The sequence below is a fragment of the Oreochromis aureus genome, linkage group 6, assembly GCF_013358895.1.
Source record: "Oreochromis aureus strain Israel breed Guangdong linkage group 6, ZZ_aureus, whole genome shotgun sequence".
Taxonomy (NCBI): domain Eukaryota; kingdom Metazoa; phylum Chordata; class Actinopteri; order Cichliformes; family Cichlidae; genus Oreochromis; species Oreochromis aureus.
This window is the reverse complement of record NC_052947.1, coordinates 38,910,890-38,933,890: the sequence shown is the minus strand read 5'-3', so window position 1 is coordinate 38,933,890 and position 23,001 is coordinate 38,910,890. Positions and strand designations below refer to the sequence as shown.

Genomic DNA, 23,001 nt, shown 5'->3' with positions numbered 1-23,001 from the left:
GTAGATAACAGTAGTATATAACTGACTTCTTTGCTCGCTGACGTAACCCCCTGTCTCCTCCTAGTGGGTGTGTTTTAATTAGGTTTTAATGTTTTATCTGTTTGATAAAGAGTGTATTTCAGTTTTCAGTGTGAATTTATACAAACAGGAATTGCTTTTTTATAGATTGAGGATCCAATTTTTTTTGCGGCTCCAATGCACGTCTAGGCATCAACTGGTCTTTCCGCCGACTGGCTGGACCCTCAACATCCACACTGGCATTTGCCGCACAACCTCGCACAGACCGGGGGGCAGGGCAAAACTTGAAAGCCCTAATTTGGGTCTTCAGGGCTCCCAGAAAATTAACAATTGAAAAAAGTGATCCAGCACGAAACTCACATCACTCAGTATAGTTTGAAGTGTCCACATCCATGCTCAGTTTCACAAATAGACAAAAAACTAGCCACACTCTTCGTAGTCACAGGAGTGAAAATTGAAAACGTCCCAGAAATTGACATTGTGGTAAATTAATCACACTAAAGCCGGGTCTACGCCATTTTGGAAAGGTCCAGAGCCTTTATACATAGCATATGACAAACAGACTCAGTGGGAGATAAATAACATGTAGCCTAAAATTCAACATCTACGATTTTAAAGAGACACACAGGCCTTCCCTCCCCATCTCCAGCTGCCTCCCGCTCCACCACAATCACCCACACATGCAGGGCCTTGGGGTAAAGGTGTGTCACCAGGGTGCAGGGGAGGCATCCCCCCCTCTGTCCCCTTCTGGGCGCTTACCTGCTGCTCTCTGGCAGGTAGCTCCATGCCCTCCTGGGTTTTAAATGCACCTTAGAACACACATACACCAACACTACATATGAGCGGGTGGAGGGAGGTTTGGAGTCTTCACACCCCCCCGTTCTCTGCTGCCTGTTGGAGCGGGGGGGCTGGGAGGAGGAGTTGGCCGTCCGATTGGGGTCTGGAATGTGGGGCCTCCCTGCTGCTACGGATTCGGAGCAGTCTGCATCTCTCCACCGCAGGGAAAAGGGTAACACTACCTGGGTCTGGGTGCAGTTTCCCCCTCCAGGGGCAAGGGTACCTAGACCTGGGGCTTAGAGTACGCTTGGGGAGTGTGATTGCGTGTACAGTGTCTATTTATGTGTGTCTCCACGTTGGGTGAGTGTTCAGTAATTGCATATGAGAGCATGAGGGTGGGAATGGATGTTTGTATCTGTGTGTGCCTGTTTGTCTGTGTCTATATGTCAGGCCGGGTATCAGACGCCACCTCTCTAGGGACATCTCAGGCCCTCCAAGGTATGGAGGCCTATCTCCCCCCACCACTTCCCCTGCCAGTGGCAGACGCCCTCAGACATTGGTGGTTCTTTGTGTCCGGGGATGGGCGTCCAGGTACACACCGGCTCACTCCTGGTGGCTGCTTGTCGGAGCCTGGGGCTCGCTCGGGCCACTTCGGGGGTGGGGTGCCCTCGGCCTGTCGGCCTGGGGCTTGGTCACTCTGGCACAGCTGGCTGGGCACGTCACTGCAACCTCCCCTGGCTTCTGCTCCGCGGCTGCTGAGTGACCCCTCATCTGGGACTCTCCTCAGCTCTTTCTGGGATGGTGGCGCAGTTGCCCCTCTGTTGGTCTTCCTTGGTCTCCTTTGCTCTTGGGGCCTCTGGATGTCTGGAGTCTTGATCTCCTCCATACCTGCTTCATGCCCTGGAGGACGGGGCTGTGGCTCCCCACACCCTCTAGCAGATCATTACATGAAGGAACCTTTTAAAAACAAGCGCACTCATGCTCACAGGTGTACACACGGGTGCTCACACACACACACACACACCACCCTTTTTGGCTCCTACCTCGAAGCACACTGTGCGCTGTCGATATTACGTGCTGCACAATAATGTTTAATATTTAGTATTTACTGTTATATTCACATAGATTATCGCGATGATGTTGTTTATTATGTTGCTCTTTTTTTTCCTGCTTGTTTTCTCTTTCTCAACAGGTGATCCAGGTGATCGATATATGTATTTTTTGTCTCCTCATTCTGTTGGTTTTTGTTTTTTGCCCTTTTTCCCCCGTCCCTCTTCCCCGCTGTTTTTCTTTCCCCCCTTTCTTTTCCCCAGTCAAGTCTGTCCCATATTTAGCAAGTGAAAATAAAAATAAACAATAAAAGCAAAGGTGAATCAAAAAGACCAATACGGCAAGGCTGGGATGGTCCATTTGGTAAAGTAAATCCGTTGGGCATCTTTCTTTGCCTTTAGACAATAATTCTGATGGCAAAAGAACCAAACGGGACAGGCAAAAAAAAAAAAAAAAAAAAAGCAACACACAGGCCAGTACCTCATTATAGTCTCTGAACTCTAGACAGTTCTGGAGGGTAGTTCACGCAAGTTGTCCTGCGTTTTCCCAGATACCTGTGAAAAAGCTGATTTAAGGAAAAAAAAAAAAAAAAAAAAGATTGTTTTATCAAGTTAAAAACAAATCTAATACGCAAACGCAAGGAAGGCCTTTCTGTAAGGCTTCTCCACAGTTATGATTACATTGAATTAAATAATATATGGCCTGTTAACAACACGTCTACGCTTGAAGATGGCAACGAACTCAATACATGGTATTTGTCTTACATTTAGAAATGTAGATCCCTAAAATACTTCATTTACATGGATGAGCAAACGTGTCAGCTGGGTGGGGGTAACTGAGGATACACACCAGCATGGCCTCACATGTCCGTAGGTGTTCAACTTCTCAGGAAACAAATGCTGGCCATCAGACATCAAATATTTTTGATCAAAGGACATTCCAAAGGTTTGGACTGCGTTTTCTCAGACAGAAAGACTACACATGATTTAAACAATACATCCTCCAACAGGAAAGAGCTATAACAGGAAAGCAAAACAGGAGGTTGTGTTAAGGTTGGCTGTGTGGCAGGCAGGCAAGGAGGAGTGGTGGACCCAAAATGCAGCACTCAGACTCAAGGGATGAACTCAAAATACTCAGCTTTATTTGCTGGCACGGGAAAACGAGCATACAAAGCAAAGCAAAGCAAACTAAACTAAACTAAACTAAACTAAACTGGGAAACAACATAAACTCACGGGAAACACAGGGAGATCCACACAGCATGAGGGACAACACGACACTGACTCAAAGAAACACAGGGTTTAAGTACACTGGGAAATAACGAGTGGAATGACACACAGAAGGAGGGCACAGCTGGGAGAAATCAGAACTAACGAGACAAGGAAGCAAAGCAGGACACATTCACATAAGACCCGGACCTTCAAAGTAAAACAGGAAACATAACACAGAGACGAGAACTAAACAAGGGGATACAGCCGACAGGGGAGACAGAGCAACTATAGAACACAGACATAAACCATAAGACGGAACTCTAAGAAAGAAACCAAAGACTAGAAAAGATAAATAATATAATAAACTCAAAAGCCCTGGGTCAACGACCCAGGCATCCTAACAGGTTGAGCAGGATCATGTGTTGGTCTAACTGACAATTCGACTTGCAGAGGGTAATATAACGGGGGTCAAACAAATCCAATAAGTTTGCTTCTAACATCCAAAAAACCAAATAGGTCTTCCACTCCACAATTAGAAATAGTGAAACTCTTATAAGGCTTTATTTTCCAAGTTAAAAAACAAATCCAAAAAATGTAGCTTTGAGATTGCTGATTAAAAACAAACAAGTCTTGCTGTAGGGCTTCTCCGTAGTGTTAGGATAAAACAACATTAAAAAACTGGATCCTCCATCTATAAAAAAGTAATTCCTGTTTGTATAAATTCACGCTGAAAACCAAAATACATCATCAACAGATAAAACATTAAAACCTAATTAAAACACACCCACTAGGAGGAAACAGGTGCGGGGTTTACGTCGATGAGCAAAGCTGTCAGTTCTGGATAGAGTGGTGCACGCACATGTTCACATGCATGAATGTGAATGTGCACGTGCACGTACGTGAACGAGCAAACCTATCAGTTATATACTACTGATAAGCAACTGAGAAACCAATATAGAACAATAAAATCCAATGTTTAAACCCCAGGTACGACACCAAGAATTTTTATAAATATAAGGTGTTTTCATATCTGAAGTCATTGGAATTCTTGGCCCGGTGTCCTGTGGAATGAAGTTTTTAACTTCAAGAGGCTCTGTGATTCCAAAAGATCAAGATAGTAATGTTCATAAAGCTAAACCTGAGGAATGTAATAACCAGATGAAGATGACACAGTAGCTTTAAATATCTTTTATGTATATATAGTTTGATAAGCAGAGATTCATAAGAAGGGAAACTGAAATTACTGATAATTTATGGTCACCTTTGTGTCCATGTCCGTCTCTCACCTGGCTGAAAGTGCTGCGTATCCCTCTATGTCTGTCTCCAAGGTAGATATACACGGCACCTCTGTTATCATCCTCAAGCGGAGCTCCGACAGCAACGTCTCGGAGTCCATCTCCATTCAGGTCTGCAAGGCTGGATATGGTGGTGCCAAATCTACCCATGGATGGTCCCGTCACAATCAGTTCACTTTTCAGTTGCAGCTGTGAGAAAAGTGGACATTAGTTCATTGATCTTGATCATAAAGCATTGAGCGTCACGCTGTAATCTCACAAAGTGGCGGCTCACCTCATCAGTCAGACTGTAGATGTAGATCTGACCTTCTTTCTTCTCCTGAGGCTGGTAAAACGTTGGCGCTCCTACCAGCAGGAAATCAGTGTCACCGTCTGAGTCAATATCCACCGAACACAGCTCGGTGCCGAAGTAGGAACCGATCTGACAAGTTAGTTATATCATTAGTTCAGTTTTAATTTAGTTATAAATTTATATCATTTAATGATATCAAAAAACTCGACTCAAAAATGATCAATGCAGGGAAAATGCTTCATGTACAGAAAACACAATATTACTGCCAGAAAATATGATTTCACAAAATAAAATAATCATGCTGACAAAAACAACATTTCCAGAAACTGACATGTACGCCTGCAAAGTAAGTTTAATCCTTTACGGTGCTTTGAACAAGTTTTCTTTTCCAACCATTTTTATTAGATCAAACAAGTTCTTTGGTTTGCTCTGTGTAGCCACAGTTTATTTGCATTTGCACAAGTCAGAAAGTTGCAAAAACATTGAACACTATCATCATTTTTGACTCAGACTATTGGTGCAGCTGATGATGCACTTCATATTTCTTCCACTCCCATCCTTTCAATCCCTGTACGACATCACTACTGCAACTTGGTGACTTCTGTCTTCTCTCTCCTTTAGCTTGTGTTTTGTAATCCATCCATCTTCTTCCGCTTTATCCGGGGCCGGGTCGTGGGGGCAGCAGCCTAAGCAGAGAAGCCCAGACCTCCCTCTCTCTCTGAGCCCCTCCCGGATGGCTGAACTTCTCACCCTATCTCTAAGGAGAGGCCAGCCACCCTTCGGAGGAAGCTCATTTCCGCCGCTTGTATCCGCGATCTCGTTCTTTCAGTCACTACCCACAGCTCGTGGCCATAGGTGAGGGTAGGGACGAAGATCGACCGGTAAATTGAGAGCTTTGCTTTTACACTCAGCTCCCTCTTCACCACGATGGACCGGTACACCAATCCGTCTGTTGATCTCCGGCTCCCTTCTCCCATCACTCGCGAACAAGACCCCGAGATACTTGAACTCTTCCACTTGGGGCAGGAACTCATCCCCGATCCGGAGTGGGCACTCCACCCTTTGTGTTTTGTAATGTTTGACATTTGTGGTTTATCTCCATGCTCTTATGTTCTGTCTTATTTATTTTTCAACCAGTCTGCTACAGATTTGTTCCTGTTATTAGAGTTCAATCAAGTGTTTGATCATGCTGATCGTCTGATTGTTGTGGTTCTCTAATATTTCACTGTCTTTACTTTATAATATAGAGCATCTTTCTATAATTGTTAATGTGAATCACTGATCTACACTTAGAAGTGATTTAAAATAGAAATAACAGTGGATTTGATCAAGAATATTAGCATTTGTTTCAAGGCAAAACTGCATTCAGGTATCATCAATGACAAACTGAGCCATATGAAGAATAAAATTACCATATAAGCTACCGACCTGGTCTCCAGTTATTCTTTGTGCTGTGGTCCAGTTGTTGCTGTTTTGTTTGAAAAGTACGACCTGTCCTGTGTGCTGAAACCGGGGTGCACCCGTGAAATACAAAGAAACACCAGCCCTCTCTCCAACAGAGACAGAATATCCTGCAAGAGCCAAATATAACATGCAACATGTAAGAAAACCTAATGTGTTTATATGTTGTACTTGGAAGACATTAAAAATAATTTAGACTGGAAGCTTCCAGAGTTCATTTGTTCAAGTGTTGAGCGAAATAACAAAATCTTATTTTAAAGAAAGAAACATCAGATAATGTGTAAATAAAGTTTACCCATGTAGGAGTCCATCTCCATTTCTTGATCCTCAATTTGTGTTTCCATTTTATCTCGACGTTCTTGGAGAGAACCACGCCAGCTGTTTGTTCCCACTGAACCCAGAATCAGTGTATCCTATAAACAGGAATGTGCAGGTGTAAGGAGTACAGACATCACAGGTATGGTTAGAAAAGGAAGCAGAAGATCAACTGTGTCATCTGACCTGCTGCAGCTGGACTCATTTTCCCGTTATTCAGCAGCAGAAAAGTTGTAAGGATGCTGAAGTGCTAAATTTAGCATGGATAAAGCCCTTCACTCAAACTCCGTATATTGATATGAAGAAATATAATGCAATTTGGCCCTTCACTGTATATTTATGTCTGCACTTGTGTCTGGCCAGGAAGAGAGTACCAATTCGCTTATTTGGTAGGTCAATGAAAGGCTTAAGTTAATTAAGTGTGAGAAAAAATGTGCATTCATGTTTGCAGTTTTGTCTTGTTATACAATATTTGAAATTTAAAAAACAAACAAACAAAGCACTACATTTTCGGAAATATTTGTGGGTGTTTTCTTGTTTGTACTACTTAAACACTAAAAGTGGCCCTCACGTGAGATGACAGCGCCAGCAGTGACTCACAGCTCATTTAAGTTTGAGACCCCTGCTTTAGTCTGATTTCCAGATGATTCTTTAGGGTGCTCAGATAGGTTTTGCTATTTTGATTTTGCTCACCTTGTTGAAAACAGCGCTGAATCCACTCTGAGACATTTCATCAGTCAGGTTTCCTGCTTGAGCCACTTTGGAACCTAAATATGGATCATCAGGGAGTACATGTTACAGCTGCACATGTGGAAGGTGAGATGACATGAATTCTTGATTTGGGGAATTAAATTAGACGCCACCTTCCATAACAAAGACATCTTTCTGAAAATTCTCCAGTAGTCCTGTGAGTCCATCATAATTCTCAATTTTGAAGGCATTTTTGTCTTTTGGTTCTGAAGCGATGGCCCTAAATTTATCCAGCTTTGCATCCTTGATCTGAAACCAGAACACAGCTTTAAAACATGAAAGTCTGACATCAGCATAAGAAAAAAACACAACATTAGAATAAAAATGGGAATTTACTTGTTCTGACCCACAACAATAAACTCATATTCATCACATATATTAAAAGGAGCCATGATTGTTATACAGAAGTGAACAGAAGAAACCACATGTGACAAAAAAGGAGACATGATATATGACATTACCCCAATAACAAGACGAATTATCTTTTTCTCATCATATTTTTTAATTATCTTGTTTTTGTCTGTGTCAGAGGGATCTCCGTCTGTGATTAGAATCAGAACTTTAGTTGCATCAGGAGAGGCGCCTGTAGCATTGTTGTCAAAGATTTCATCACTGAAACAAAAGTAAAAACAGCTTTTGTAACACAATAAACCAAGCTGTGAACATGAACACATTAACACTAAATCAACAAACTTAAGATGCAAATAATGTCACAGTTGTGTTGAGCCTTTCCTCTTTTAGTATAACTGAACTTACAGAACAAATTCGATGGCTCTGTGTGTGTTGGTGAGGCTTTTTAAATGATTTTCTTTCATAAGTTTATCAAGAGCACGTCCGGCTTCATAGTCGTTGAAGTCAAACACTTTGTGGACTGTTGAAGAGAACTGAACTGCTGCAAACTGAAAAACCAACATAAATTATTTAGATATGACACTAAACAGTAAATATATCTTAGCAAATAAAAGTTGTGAATGCTTAAATGTTGCAGTAGTGAACTGACCTTGATCGACATGTTCTTCAGGCTGTTCATTATCTCCACAATAAAATCTTTATTTCTGTTGAATTCGTTTTGAGTCAAACTCGCTGATCCATCAAACAGAAAAACGAGGTCCACTGTCTTTTTTATGCATTCTGGAAAAATAAAACATATTTAATCATAACTCTTCCAGACAGTGACAGGTTAAAATGACCACTTTGACTTTGGAAAGTAAACAATTCTGGTTATACTGGATCTCACCTCTGCTTTGATACTATTGATCACGGATCATGATAAATAGGCTTAAGGGCTTGTTTGGGATTACTGGTGTTGTTTTGAAATGGTTCATGTTGCATCTTTGTGAAAGATCTTTTACTGTCTGTATGTATCAAGTTTTGTCTGAAGCATCAGTTCTGCCCTGTGGGGTCCCTCAATGATTTGTTTCGGGTTCGATTCTCTTTTTGCTTTATATAATCCCTCTAGGCCAAATTATCAGACGTTGCAGTAATAGTTCTTATCACCTCTGTGCGGATGACATTCAGTTATATTGTTCTTTCAAAGCTTCTAAGTTTTATCAATGGTCTTGTTTAAATAACTGTCTGAAATCAAACAATGGTTAATGGCAACTTCCTCCATTTAAATACAGACAAAATTGAAATAACAATAATATTAATACATTTTATTTAAGAAAGTGCCTTTAAAAAACACTCGAGGACACTGTACACAAGCTATAACAACAACAAATGTAACAATTTACAAAATAATAAGGATAAAACGTTGACAAAATAGATAAAATAAATTAAAGTAGCAGGATGGAAAGATTTGTGGAATAGGCTAATGTGAATAGGTGAGTTTTGCGTCTGAACTTAAAAAGAGGGAGGGAAGTGATGTTTCATATCTCAGGAGGAAGGAGTTCCAAAGACGGGGGCAGAGCAACAGAAAGCCCTGCGCCCCACGGTGACTAGCCGTGGGGAAGGGATGGAAAGAGAAAGAGAAGAGGAGGATCTGAGACACCGAGAAGGGATGGTGATTTGAACCAGGTCAGAGAGGTATGAAGGCCAGAGATGATGGATAGCCTTGAATGTGTACAAAAGTATCTTGAAATTGATGCGGTATTTAACCAGAAGCCAGTGAAGCTACTGCAAAGCAGGGGTGATATGGTGCATAGAAGCGGTCCTGGTGATAATACGAGCAGCAGAGTTCTGGACACGTTGAAGCTGATGGATAGATTTGTGACTAAGACCGAAAAGAAGAGAGTTGCAGTAATCGATCCGGGAAGTAACAAGGCTATGAACAAAACGGACGGAGATGATTAATGTTACGGAGTTGGAAATATGCAGACCAAGTGATGTTATTGATGTGGGAGTTAAAAGATTGAGTACTATCAAGGATGACACCCAGACTTTTCACACATGGGGAAACGGAGACCAGCAAGTTATTGATTGTAATAGAAAAGCTATTAGTTCTGGATAGTGTTTGTTTAGTGCCTACCAGGAGACGCTCAGATTTGTTACTATTGAGTTTGAGAAAATTGGAAGAAAACCATGAATCTGACAGGATCAGATGGCGCCGAGTAGGGGTGCAACGGATCACGGTTTATCCGAAATCCGAACCGATCCCACTCCACGGTTCGGTACGCACGTGATCCGAAGATTCGAAAAAGAAAAAAAAGTATGTGTATGGTGCGCGTCGTCAGTCTGTCAAGCGGTAGCGCTAGCGGTCCAAGTAGGGAGCAGAGGAGTTTGGCATTTAAGCAGCCCTTTGCTGCCCAGTCCGACCGGGCTAAAGCTAAAAGCTAATGGGGTGTTTAGCTGCAGACGGGAGGCCGTCGTCTGTTGTGCAAAACAAGGTTTAAACTGTGATGAACGTGCTTGACCCACGCTATGATATCTCGTTGCGCGTCCACTTCAGTGACAAGATCCTTCCAAGCATGTATGAGCAGGAGAAGTTTAAAGTTATGGCTGAACTGTCCCAGGCATCTTCTGTTGCTCCAACTACAAATGGGTGGAGCTCCAGGGCAACGGAAAGCCACGTGACCGTGACCGCCCGTTATATCACAGCGGAGAGGTAGATACAAAGCCCTGCACTGCCCTATAGATTACATTAGATTAGATGAAACTTTATTTATTTCTCGGGTGGGTTCCTCCGGGAAATTCAGTTTCCAGTAGCACAGCACCCACAGAAGTTGCAGAATGTGAGCAGAAATATACAATGTTTACACATATATAAATACAGAGTATACAAAAGGGATAAATAGAATAAATAGGAATAAGGATACAAGGGAACAGCACATTTCAAGTATTGTGAGTCTATTGCACCGCTGGATATTAACAAAAACTATTGCACAGTGAAAAGGCACTACAGCTTACTTGTTCCCCCTCCTCTGTCCCCGTTTCCCCAGCGAGCGAGGAGTTAAACAGTTTGATGGCGTGTGGGACAAAGGACTTGACTTTGGGAGAAGCAACCTGTCACTGAACAGACTCCTCTGGTTGTTTATGGCCATGTGCAGATGATGCAGAGGCTGCCCAGCATGGTCCATAATGTCCATATTGCACCTTAATTTGTTTTAATATAAGTGCGTGGAATGAGTCTTCAGTTGAATGTTTTTTAATAGGCAAAAAATACTTAAATAAGTAAACGGCGAGTAGAATTTTTGTCTTTTTTTTTCTATTTTTGCTGATCCGAAAATTGATCCGATCCGTGACTTTAAAACCGTGATCCGATCCGAACCGTGAGATTTTTGATCCGTTGCACCCCTAGCGCCGAGTATGGCAGCCTCGTCGCGAGCTCCCCCAAGCTGCTGTGGAGAGAGTGAGCAGCTTCCGGTTCCTTGGTGTACATCTGGCTGAGGATCTTACGTGGTCAGGACACATAAACAAAACAGTGAAGAAGGCGCAACAGCGCCTCTTCTTTCTCAGGAGACTGAAAAGATTTGGCATGAGCCCCCGCATCCTCAGGACCTTCTATTGCTGTGCCATTGAGAGCATCCTCACTGGATGCATCACCACCTGGTATGGCAACAGCACCGCTTACAACTGCAAAGCTCTCCAGAGAGTAGAGATGGCACAATACCACTTTTTTATGTCCGATACCATTATCATAAATTTGGATATCTGCCGATACCGATATGAATCCGATATAGTGTGTTTTTTCTTGCTCCATTTTGTATAAGTTCATACTCAAGTTTAAATAAACAACAACACTAAAGCTATTCTGTCATACCTGTATGTAAAAAATACACTGCACCCAAAATATTTCATAGTTCATCAACACTGATCAATCTAATAAACTTAAACCTACTCCATCCTTCCTGTTCTGGTATTTTAAAGAGTACATAGCAGAAATATTAAGCAACCCAACTAATAGGGTTTCAAACTCCCAGCAAAAAAATAGGAACCCCCCACCCTCCACCTCATGATGCTTAATCGATGTAATCAACTTAAATTTGATGCAGTGTGAAAAAAAAGCACAGAAATAAATTATTTTTCAAGAATAATTAAATAGATTCAACATCTTTCTTCAACAGAATTGCAGACTGCACAGATGGTACCTTCCCAAAGGAAAAAGTACTCTAGCTTACTAGGGTATATTAGACTTAACAGTTACTATATACAGTAATGGACTTCTATACATTTTACATCAGATTAAAACTTTGGGTGTAAGATTCAGATAATTATTTATTAAAAGCTAGACATTTTAAATGAGAATAAGAAAGAAAAGTATGTCTTTGTGCCCCCTTTTCCCTGTTCATGCACTATCGGCCCCCCTGGTTAAACTTTGCTAGATCCGCCCCTGCACAGTTTCCAGCCGTCAGCTGCGTAGAAAAGGATCCTGGTGTAGAAAGTAATATTAAATACATTCTAACAACAGATTATCAAGGTTACACACACACACACACACACACACACACACACACATAGAGATACATATTTAGTATACACATTCAGTAATGTGCATATACTCTTATATTGTACATATACTTATTCATATAACTCTCAGATTCCCATTCTTATATTTTGCTTGTTCTTATGTTATTGTATTTTTGCACACCTCTGTTGCTTGTGAAGCTCGAACACAAGAATTTCACTCGCATGTACTGTACCAGTGTACCTGCACATGTGATGTGACAATAAAGGTGATTTGATTTGATTAGATTTAAATTTAGTTCGGCTAAACAGAGGATGAGGGAGGTCAGGGGGAGAGCAGGATCAGGTTTAGTGGACAAATAAAGCTGGGTGTTATCATCATAACAGTGAAACTGAATATTGTATTAAAATAAATGTGTCCAAGCGGAAGAAAGTAGATAATGAAAAGAAGGGGCCCCAGGAGAGATCCCTGGGGCACGCCAGTGACCAGAGGAAAGGATTTAAGTCGAATAAACAGAGTGCGATCAGACAAGTATGATTTACACCAGACTAGTGGGATATGGGAGAGACTGATGGAGGCTAGCCTACTGAGGAGAAGTGAGTGAGAAATAGTATCAAAAGTGTCAGTCAGATCGAGAAGAATAAGAATGGAGAGTAAACCAGAGTCAGCAGCCATCAGAAGATCATTGGTTATTTTTATTAGCACAGTTTCAGTGCTATGGGAGGGGCGAAAACCAGACCGGAACTGTTCATACAGATTATTATTAGTTAAGTATGAGTGGAGTTGTGTGGCGACTATCTTTTCAAGAATTTTGGAGAGAAATGGTAAATTGGAGATAGGACGGAAATGATCAAAATTATTGGGATCTAAGCCTGTTTTTTTTTTTCAGTATTGGGGTGATTACCGCAACTTTGAAAGGAGCAGGAACAGTTCCAGTAGTAAGTGAGGAGTAGATGATAGCAGATATGAGGGGAAGCAGAGAGGGTAGATAGGCTTTGACTAAAACTGTAGGAATGGGGTCTAGCTGACAGGTAGAAGATTTTAACTTACAGATGAGAGCTGAAATATCAGTGACAGAAGGAAGTTGGAAAGCAGAAAAACAGTGTAATGGGAGAGGAATTACAGAGGGAAGACTACGGGCAACTTCAGAGGCCAGGACTTGATGTACGACGACTTGGTGCGACCGTGGCTCAGGGGGTTGGGAAGGGCACCTGTAACCGGAAAGTCGCCGGTTCGATCCCCGGCCTTTCTGTCCTGGTCGTTGTGTCCTTGGGCAAGACACTTTACCCTACCACCTACTGGTGTTGGCCAGAGGGGCCGATGGCGCGATATGGCAGCCTCGCTTCTGTCAGTCTGCCCCAGGGCAGCTGTGGCTACAACTGTAGCTTGCCTCCACCAGTGTGTGAATGTGAGCGTGAATTCACGCGCTTTGGGTGCCTTGAAAAGTGCTATATAAATCCAGTGCATTATTATTATTATTATTTTGTGGATTTTCTCAGAGAAAAATAACATTAGAGAGTCGAAAAAGGAAGATGAGTAAAGGTGAGCAGGGGGAGGATCTGGTGCTCTAAAAGAAGAGTTAAAAAGTGAAAACAGTATCAGAAACTCTGATTATTGCTTGGAACTGTTTTTATAATCTAAGAAACATCTCTAATCTCAGACTACTGGTTTCAGAGGCAGAACTTTAGATGATTATTTTACTTTCATCTCTCTTCAGATTAATGTAATGCTCTGATTACTTGTTTCAGCTAATCATCTTTGGATCGTCTTCAGACTGTACAGAATGTTGCAGCAAGGTTTAACTGGCACTAACAAGAGATCACAGATTACTCCAGTTATGGCTTCTCTTCATTGGTTGCCGATAAATTTTAGGTTTAATTTAAAAATTTTGGTTTTAACTTTTACAGGACTACATGATGAAACTCCCCAGTATATCTCTGAGCTGTGAGCACCTCTTCCTTCTTCCCGAGCTCTTAAGTCTTCAGGTCAGAGGTTACTGTTGGTCCCACATACTAGGTTCAAAGCATGTGGGCTTTTCAGGCAGTGGCACAAAGGTTGTATTTATATTTCTGGTTTTATTGTGAAGCACTTTGTCATTTTATCTGTAAAAAGTGCTATATAAATACATTTTACTTACTTACTTTTACTAAAATAAACATGGAGGAACACTTTACCTTGATACGAGGGTTTGAAAGAGGATATTTTCTGGAGATGATCAGAGAGCTCATAACAAATACTGTTCAGATAGGAGTTCTCATTGCATTCATGCACCAAACTTGGACTGCAAACCTAAATCAGAGCATAAAAGTTAAATAAAGCTCTGCATATTAATTTGTTTTGCTCACAGTGAGGAGGACAGAGAGTGATTTACTCACTGTGAATCTGGAGCCGGAGGAATCAGCAGCGATCGACAAGCCAAGATGTTTGACTACTGTTTTGTTTGACTGCAGGTCCTCTGCAACTGAAACATTTTATTATAAAATACACAAACTTTTACAGTAATCTATTTCTATATTTTAATGGAGTTGTAAATTGTGTAATATTCTGTTGATACCAGAAGGGTTGAACCACTTGTTTTGGTCAGGTTGGTAAATTCCTCCAGATCCATTTAGCCTGAGAGGTGCAGTGACGACTATCCTGTGGAAAATTATGACACTAATTAGTTAATGAAGTTTATGCATAAGTTCTATAGGGACAGTCTGTAATCATCTGCCTGCTTTCCCTGATGTTCAGCTCGTAGTCTATTCTTTACATTGTTTACATTTTCCCACGCAGTCAAATCTCATTATTCTAGTCCAGTCATTTTCTTGCCTGCCTTCTGTGAGCCAATCACTCTCCACTCTGAGTGCTTTAAGTTTCAGTACTCATTCACTTGTTTGTAAAACCTGTCTTACCCCGATCCAAGCCTCTGCATCTTCAGCACCACCAGTGTCTAAACTCCAGGAGGTCCTCTCCTATCCCCTATCACTGCTGGAATTCTGATGGGTCATCAGTGTTTAAGTGCTAAACAGCTAAAGAACCAGTTCATTTACCATCTCTCCTCCCCCTTTATTTAGATATTCAGGCTGACATAAGCTCACTGTAAATTGCCCCAAAAGCAACTCATTAATTGCTTTAATCCAGAGGTGCCAAACATGCAGTGCAGGGGTTATAACACATCTGGCCAAAGCTGGCCCTCTGCATCGCTATTCCAAGTTTATATTATTTAATTTAATATGAAGATTTTTTTTCAAAGAGAATACACAGGTTTTCTGCAAAGGAGTTACCACACAAGAGTTAAAACAGAAAAAGTTAAAAGTCTTTAAAGATCTCAACTAGTTGTTTGAATCAGAGTAAAGTGTTTAAAAAATACACAAAAAAGTAAAAAAAAGTGAAGTCTCACTCTTTTGGTTTTCCAGCTCTGCTTTGATCTGTTATGCACAGATAATAAGACTTTTTTTTGAAGAATAGATGGTTCATTAAATATGAAATTTTTTAGGATATATTTGTCCTCCTTTATATTAATATCCAAACTTACAACAGGAAGACAACTGAAAAAGGAGACGAGATTAACTTGACATAAACTAAGTGGGGGAACAAAAAGACAGAGAGAAGATTGGAGGAACAGAGTCAGAACACCAAAGGTGATTACACACTTTGTAAAAGGATCAGAATGGTTTAAATTCATCAGAAATATATTTTTTCTTTAATAAGGAAAGCATCACACTGCACACTCCAACATGTGATACCAGTCACAGTAAATAACCAGCTACTCACTCACTGCGTCTCGTGCCTGCTTATGCCTGCTCATTACAGTATTAAAGGACATTTGACTTTCATTTACTTGAAATTACTGTCAAATGTGGTTCCCTTCATCTGCGCAGTATTTCAAATTAGTCAAAAACAATCAGTTTCATGCACTTAAAAAGGAAGAAATGTTACAGAAACTTAAATATTTATTTTAAAAAATGGATTTTTACTAAATTATTACTAAATTTTCTACTAAATCTATGTAATTACATTGAGCGTTGGGTTTGAAGTGCAGCAGAAGAGTTTTAATTAGTGCCTTCAACAGTGTTAGATCACTCACAGGATACAGTATTATGAGATGTCTTGAGTCAAAAGTCATAATTGATAACAAAATTTCATGGAAACCCCACGTCAGACACATAAAAACCAAAATTTCCAGAAGCCTCGCAGTTTTGAACAAAGTGAAACCATACCTTGATAAAGATGCACTTCGTACTCTGTACTGTACTCTGGTTCTTCCATATTTTACATATTGTGTGGAAGTGTGGGGAAACACATATAAAAACACAACTAATCCATTAGTCACAGTACAGAAACGAGCACTGCGTATTATTCACAAGGCTGGTTATCTAGATCATACTCACAAACTCTTTCTTCAGGCAAAGTTACTTAAATTCCAGGATCTGGTTAATTACAATACATCCATAATCTTATACAAAGCCTTTAATAAACTTCTACCTGCAAATTTACAATCTATATTTGAAATTCGAGAAAGGGCTTATAATGTGAGAGGCTTTGGACAATTCAAATTACAACCCGTAAAGGTTTTTGTGTGTCTGTATGTGGTGTGAAAATCTGGAACAGTCTGAGTTTACATCTGAAACAATGCAAAAATATTCATAGATTTAAATTTCTCTACAAACAGTTGGTCTGGTCACAGTATAATCAATGATGGTTTTAGTGTGCTCTGAAATGTCTGTTCTCTTACCATTGCTGGTATGGATTCAAAAAAAAAAAAAAAAAAAAAAAAAAAGTTTGTGTGTATGTATGTATATATATGTACATGTGTGTGTAGATATATAGGTATGTATGTATATGTATGTGTGTTTGTTACTTGTAATTATTATTGCCTGTTACCTGTGGTAACGCAAATTTATAATTAATATATTCTGTATTCAGTTATGAAGGTTCTATTTGTTTTGCTTGGGCGTAGCTGCGGGAAGTTTATTGTTTTTGTTGATAAGTGAATATAGGGGTGGGATTTAATAAGTTTTCTTCATCCCACTCCTTTTCAGGTACATTTTGTTGTTTGTTTTTGTTTTTGTGCACTTTATGTTCAACTTTATTGTTGAACATAAAGTGTAAAAAGTACAATCCATCACAGGAGTGTGTGAAGAAGTCTGGCTTGAGTGTCATGGAAGGTGGTAGGTAAGCAGACATTTCAGGTTCCCATTTATTTACAGTAACCTTCAATATATGTGAAACTTTATTTGACTTTATTTTGACTGCAATGCAATGCTTACACAAACAAACCCTGGATAGTAAGTGAAGCGATGTTACGTTGGCAAACACAGCAAATAAACATATGTAGAGAATAATGTGCTTAATGTGTAAAAAGTTAATACTTCTGAGACAAGTGGAGAGTATTCCAGCTGTTCATTCACTTTGTCACAGTATCTTATATATGATAGAAAAAGAGAAATATATAGATATGTATTTGAAGTGACAAACCGAGCAGCAAACTTACCCTTTGTTATTACTAGACTTGTTCAAGTACTGTAGCACTCTGTATCCAAAGAAATCACCTGGTTCACCCCGAAAAACTTCAGGATGTCTTGTGTCGATATTAAAAGCCAAACAGGCAGGGATGGTTGAAGCTGAGAAAGTGAAAAGCATGAAATTGATACTAACTAAGACTTTAATACCCTAAATGAAACCTGCATCACCAATAAACAAAAAGCACAGCTTATACGGGATGCGGTTTTTGCACTGCTGCAGATGGGAGAGGTGTGCCTGAATTATATGGGGGCATCGAGTTGGGTAACACTGATCACTTTGCATCTGTCACTCTCTTCCTGTCTCAGTATCATGCTGGAGCCTGAAGAAGAGGCAGTACAAAGAGCACATGGTGGAACGGGGTGAGAAGCTAGTGTGAAAAAAGGAATATGAAAAGAGCACGCCCAGAGCTGGACTAGATAACAGGGCAGGTCCACTGAATATGATGTACAAAGGTGTAAAAAAATGTTAGCTCCCTTCCTGATTTCGTCTTTTTTGCATGTTTGTCACACTTAAATGTTTCAGATCATCAAACAAATTGAAATATTAGACAAAGATAACACAGATAAAAACAAAATGCATATTCTAAATGATGGTATTTATTGAGGGGGGAAAAAATCTAAACCTATATGGCCATGTGCGAAATATACATTTTTACCAGAAAACGTCTTTTTGATCCCCAAGACTTTTGGGAAAATACTCTGTGGACTGGAGAGACAAAAGTTGAACTTTTTGGAAGCTGTGTGTCCCATTACATCTGGCATGAAACTAACTCAGCAACCCTCTGATATGGCTGAATTACAATACTGCAAAGATGAGTGGGCCAAAATTCTTCCACAGAGCTGTAAAGGACTCAATGTCAAACATACAAAACTAGGAGATCAGGAAGGGGGCAAACTCTTTTCCACAACACTGTATATGTGTGCTGAGATAACATGTTTGTGAGAGCTGAATGAACTGTTGGCATTCTGTGCTTTGAGTGAGCCTTGTCACACTCCGCTCTTATCTATGAACACGTTTTTCTATATATGGTGTTTCTAGCACACACCGTTTACTTGGGTGGGCTTCCCTGATACATTTTCAGTGACATATATTTTGCTGTTCATCAGAGACGACAACATGGTCAATAAACTACTGGGAAAACCCTGCGCTCTGACTGGGTAACTGACAACAACTACAGGACCAGGCAGAGCGCCAGACCCAGGTCCTGGAAAATCTGTTTGCTGGGTCTGGCTTCTCTCGAGCAGCGCTGCCACTCCCCCGGCAGCTCATTGTTTTCTGAGTGATCAAATAAATATTTCCTCCACTGTATGCGAGCTCTGTGTACTTCATCAGTTGAAAAACCATTCCCTCCATAGTAAAACAATTCCCTCTGTGGTTAGGAGGAGGCCACTTTTTATTAAATATAATAACACATGTGCAGGAACACATAACACATTCAGGAATTCCAGCTCCTGAATGTGATTACATATAGTGAGGTAGCTTATCCTAGAGCCTCAGAGGAACATTGGATATACAGGGAGTGCAGAATTATTAGGCAAATGAGTATTTTGTCCACATCATCCTCTTCATGCATGTTGTCTTACTCCAAGCTGTATAGGCTCGAAAGCCTACTACCAATTAAGCATATTAGGTGATGTGCATCTCTGTAATGAGAAGGGGTGTGGTCTAATGACATCAACACCCTATATCAGGTGTGCATAATTATTAGGCAACTTCCTTTCCTTTGGCAAAATGGGTCAAAAGAAGGACTTGACAGGCTCAGAAAAGTCAAAAATAGTGAGATATCTTGCAGAGGGATGCAGCAGTCTTAAAATTGCAAAGCTTCTGAAGCGTGATCATCGAACAATCAAGCGTTTCATTCAAAATAATCAACAGGGTCACAAGAAGCGTGTGGAAAAACCAAAGGCGCAAAATAACTGCCCATGAACTGAGAAAAGTCAAGCGTGCAGCTGCCAAGATGCCACTTGCCACCAGTTTGGCCATATTTCAGAGCTGCAACATCACTGGAGTGCCCAAAAGCACAAGGTGTGCAATACTCAGAGACATGGCCAAGGTAAGAAAGGCTGAAAGACGACCACCACTGAACAAGACACACAAGCTGAAACGTCAAGACTGGGCCAAGAAATATCTCAAGACTGATTTTTCTAAGGTTTTATGGACTGATGAAATGAGAGTGAGTCTTGATGGGCCAGATGGATGGGCCCGTGGCTGGATTGGTAAAGGGCAGAGAGCTCCAGTCCGACTCAGGCGCCAGCAAGGTGGAGGTGGAGTACTGGTTTGGGCGGTATCATCAAAGATGAGCTTGTGGGGCCTTTTCGGGTTGAGGATGGAGTCAAGCTCAACTCCCAGTCCTACTGCCAGTTTCTGGAAGACACCTTCTTCAAGCAGTGGTACAGGAAGAAGTCTGCATCCTTCAAGAAAAACATGATTTTCATGCAGGACAATGCTCCATCACACGCGTCCAAGTACTCCACAGCGTGGCTGGCAAGAAAGGGTATAAAAGAAGAAAAACTAATGACATGGCCTCCTTGTTCACCTGATCTGAACCCCATTGAGAACCTGTGGTCCATCATCAAATGTGAGATTTACAAGGAGGAAAACAGTACACCTCTCTGAACAGTGTCTGGGAGGCTGTGGTTGCTGCTGCACGCAATGTTGATGGTGAACAGATCAAAACACTGACAGAATCCATGGATGGCAGGCTTTTGAGTGTCCTTGCAAAGAAAGGTGGCTATATTGGTCGCTGATTTGTTTTTGTTTTGTTTTTGAATGTCAGAAATGTATATTTGTGAATGTGGAGATGTTATATTGGTTTCACTGGTAAAAATAAATAATTGAAATGGGTATATATTTGTTTTTTGTTAAGTTGCCTAATAATTATGCACAGTAATAGTCACCTGCACACACAGATATCCCCCTAAAATAGCTAAAACTAAAAACAAACTAAAAACTACTTCCAAAAACATTCAGCTTTGATATTAATGAGTTTTTTGGGTTCATTGAGAACATGGTTGTTGTTCAATAATAAAATTATTCCTCAAAAATACAATTTGCCTAATAATTCTGCACTCCCTTTATTTATTACTCTTTACACATTTGAAATGAGAGTGTCTAAAAAAATACAATAAATTAGATCTATAACACAGATACTCATACAATCTGCTCTTTTAACGTAACACAAACAATGCCACAAAGGTTTAAGGGAAGATTTCATCAGTTTCAGAGGCGTCCTTTTTGCCACATTACTGTATGGTCTTTACCTTATAACATAATGATTGTTGTTGTAATTTAGTACTATGTAAATAGAACTGAATTGGCTTTGTTTCTAAAAGTGGGAGCATGTGGAAGAAATCACTTGCCTGTTTTTGAAGTGAATACACAAAGTTCATATTCAGAAAACCTCCCACAACTCTTCCCCAGACAAACAAAGGATCTCTGTCTATTTCAAATGGAGGAAATCTGTTTCAAATCTTACCAACAGCCGCTGTACAAATGAGCCAGACTATGTGGTTCTTCATCGTCTTGTGTTGCTCTATTCCGATCTCGTAGTCTGAAATAGGATAAAGACACAAGCCAGCATTTTAGTGAGCACATAACAGGATGCCCGGTCCAGGAACTTGGAGGAAACACCTGCCCAAACAGACTCTCACAGGCTAGGATACTCCTGGTTCCAGATAAATGGGAGGTCCACACCTCTCATTTATCTGGACACAGGGCCGTGCAGAGATGTTTGAAGGGGCGAGTTCCCAAAGTTAAAAAGGGGCACATAGAACCAGGCCGAATAACAAAAACCAAAATTCATCAATAATCTAATATGGAATCTCATCATATTATATCATTGTCATCAGGTGGGGACAATGCAAAGCAAAAGTAGCATATGTTTAACCTGATGGGGTACAATGTTGCTGTTGAGGGGTTGCTGCTGATTGTGTTGATGGACAGGGCTGTGTTGATCTGAGAAACTAAATATGTTCCCATTAAAAAGTCCATAGGAGAGGTGTTAGCTGATTAAACAAGTGTTATGAGATAGTAATAAAATGCAAAGATTGGTGACAGCGTTTGGAACCATAAGGCAACAGATTTAAAAAACTGGGACATAAACTAGGCTCTGCCTGTGACTCGCTCTTTGCCTCTCTTCCTCCTTCCATCTCCTCATCTGATCTATCACCCTCCACTTGCTGTCCATCTGAGAACAAGGCACAATTTGCTATTGCATTAGTCTATTATTTAATTATCCAAATTTAACAACTCTTGCACCTAATCCATAATAAAATAATGATAGAAAAATGTTATAGAACCAAACTATTGTAGTTGTGTTTATTATTGTTTTTATTTATAAGTTTTAATTTAAATAAAGTATATTACATAAAGCATGCACACACACACACACACACACACACACACATACAGGGATATTTTATACTTTCTCCAGAATACTGTATATACTATGGCCACAAGTTTACATTATGGTGATGATCCAGAATCCTTCCCTTAATATTTATTCCTAGTTATATAATAATAAAGTAATATGAATACAAAAATAAGGTATTAAATATAAAACAATGTCTTTTTGATTATTCAGTTTGTTTGACTATCCACTCTGCGCAAGGCAGAGAGCTTGTTATTTTATCTGTATCGATACAATAATTCTTCTCCTGTAAAATCAGCATGTTGTTATATTTGAAATTTAAATCTAATATAATCTGTTTTTTTTAATGTATTTTCTTTAAACTACAGTGTTTTTACTACAGTGTAATTACAATATTCCATAATTACGTGGCTATGCATATTAGATAGTTTTCAGTAAAAAAATAAGCACTCCAGAAAAGCAGGGGAAAGCCCTGTACCTTACTTTAAAACTAAATATATCCCTAAAACGGTGGACAGAGCTACAGACCCATGGCAGCCTTGCTCAGTTAGCTAGCGGCTAATAATGACCAGCACTACTTGTGGAGTTATAAAACCGCGGCTCACAAATGACGGCTCACTTGACCGCGGTGTTATAAAAGGACAGTTAATGTGTGTCGCTCATGTGTTTCAATTCGTTTCGTTTCAATTCGTCAGGTGCCACAAGACAACTTGCCAACGTGTGCATAATAAGCTAATACTCCCGTGTGCTACAGACTGAAGTATACGTTGTACACCCTGCTTACTGTTTTTTGCTGCATCAGTCTGGTTTCCCAGTTAATTTGTGTTTCTCCTACAGCTCCGCACAGCCCAGGAGGTAAACAATGCGCGTGCTCTTTGCGAGCTCGTAACAGTGCGCTCTGCCGTCAATGGCGAGGATTGGTTAATGGTCATCATGTGACTGATGCACGCCAGATCCTTTTATTTACCAAAATTGTGATTAATAGTTAAATTTTATTGATGAGGGGCACAGGCTACGGTGGCCCTGATTTGCACTTCAGGGCCACCGTAACAGGCAGTACTCCACACGCACACACACATTAGAAAAAAGGCTGCACTTGAGTCCAGTATAGGA

The 23,001-nt window shown here is 40.4% G+C and overlaps 1 protein-coding gene across 6 annotated transcripts in view; it reads right to left on the bottom strand.

Moving 5' to 3' along the window:
* Positions 1 to 22,757, bottom strand: part of LOC116331532 (integrin alpha-L-like) — a 35,751-nt gene extending 12,994 nt beyond the window's left edge. For 4 of the 6 annotated variants that reach the window (XM_031754256.2, XM_039614056.1, XM_039614058.1 and 1 more), the window contains exons 1-15: positions 22,673 to 22,757; positions 20,995 to 21,069; positions 17,488 to 17,617; positions 14,566 to 14,648; positions 14,387 to 14,472; positions 14,186 to 14,300; positions 8,169 to 8,299; positions 7,925 to 8,067; positions 7,630 to 7,780; positions 7,282 to 7,417; positions 7,112 to 7,185; positions 6,399 to 6,516; positions 6,071 to 6,213; positions 4,625 to 4,771; positions 4,342 to 4,539 (exon numbers count right to left, since the gene is read on the bottom strand). In XM_031754256.2, the coding sequence (XP_031610116.2) occupies positions 4,342 to 4,539; positions 4,625 to 4,771; positions 6,071 to 6,213; positions 6,399 to 6,516; positions 7,112 to 7,185; positions 7,282 to 7,417; positions 7,630 to 7,780; positions 7,925 to 8,067; positions 8,169 to 8,299; positions 14,186 to 14,300; positions 14,387 to 14,472; positions 14,566 to 14,648; positions 17,488 to 17,617; positions 20,995 to 21,037 (1,698 nt within the window). In that variant the 5' untranslated portion in view covers positions 21,038 to 21,069; positions 22,673 to 22,757. Of the gene's footprint in view, positions 1 to 4,341; positions 4,540 to 4,624; positions 4,772 to 6,070; positions 6,214 to 6,398; positions 6,517 to 7,111; positions 7,186 to 7,281; positions 7,418 to 7,629; positions 7,781 to 7,924; positions 8,068 to 8,168; positions 8,300 to 9,635; positions 9,824 to 10,024; positions 10,085 to 14,185; positions 14,301 to 14,386; positions 14,473 to 14,565; positions 14,649 to 17,487; positions 17,618 to 20,994; positions 21,070 to 22,672 lie in introns of those variants that run through there. The other 2 variants (XM_039614060.1, XM_039614061.1) reach the window with 2 other exon arrangements.
* Positions 22,758 to 23,001: the final 244 nt, after the last annotated feature.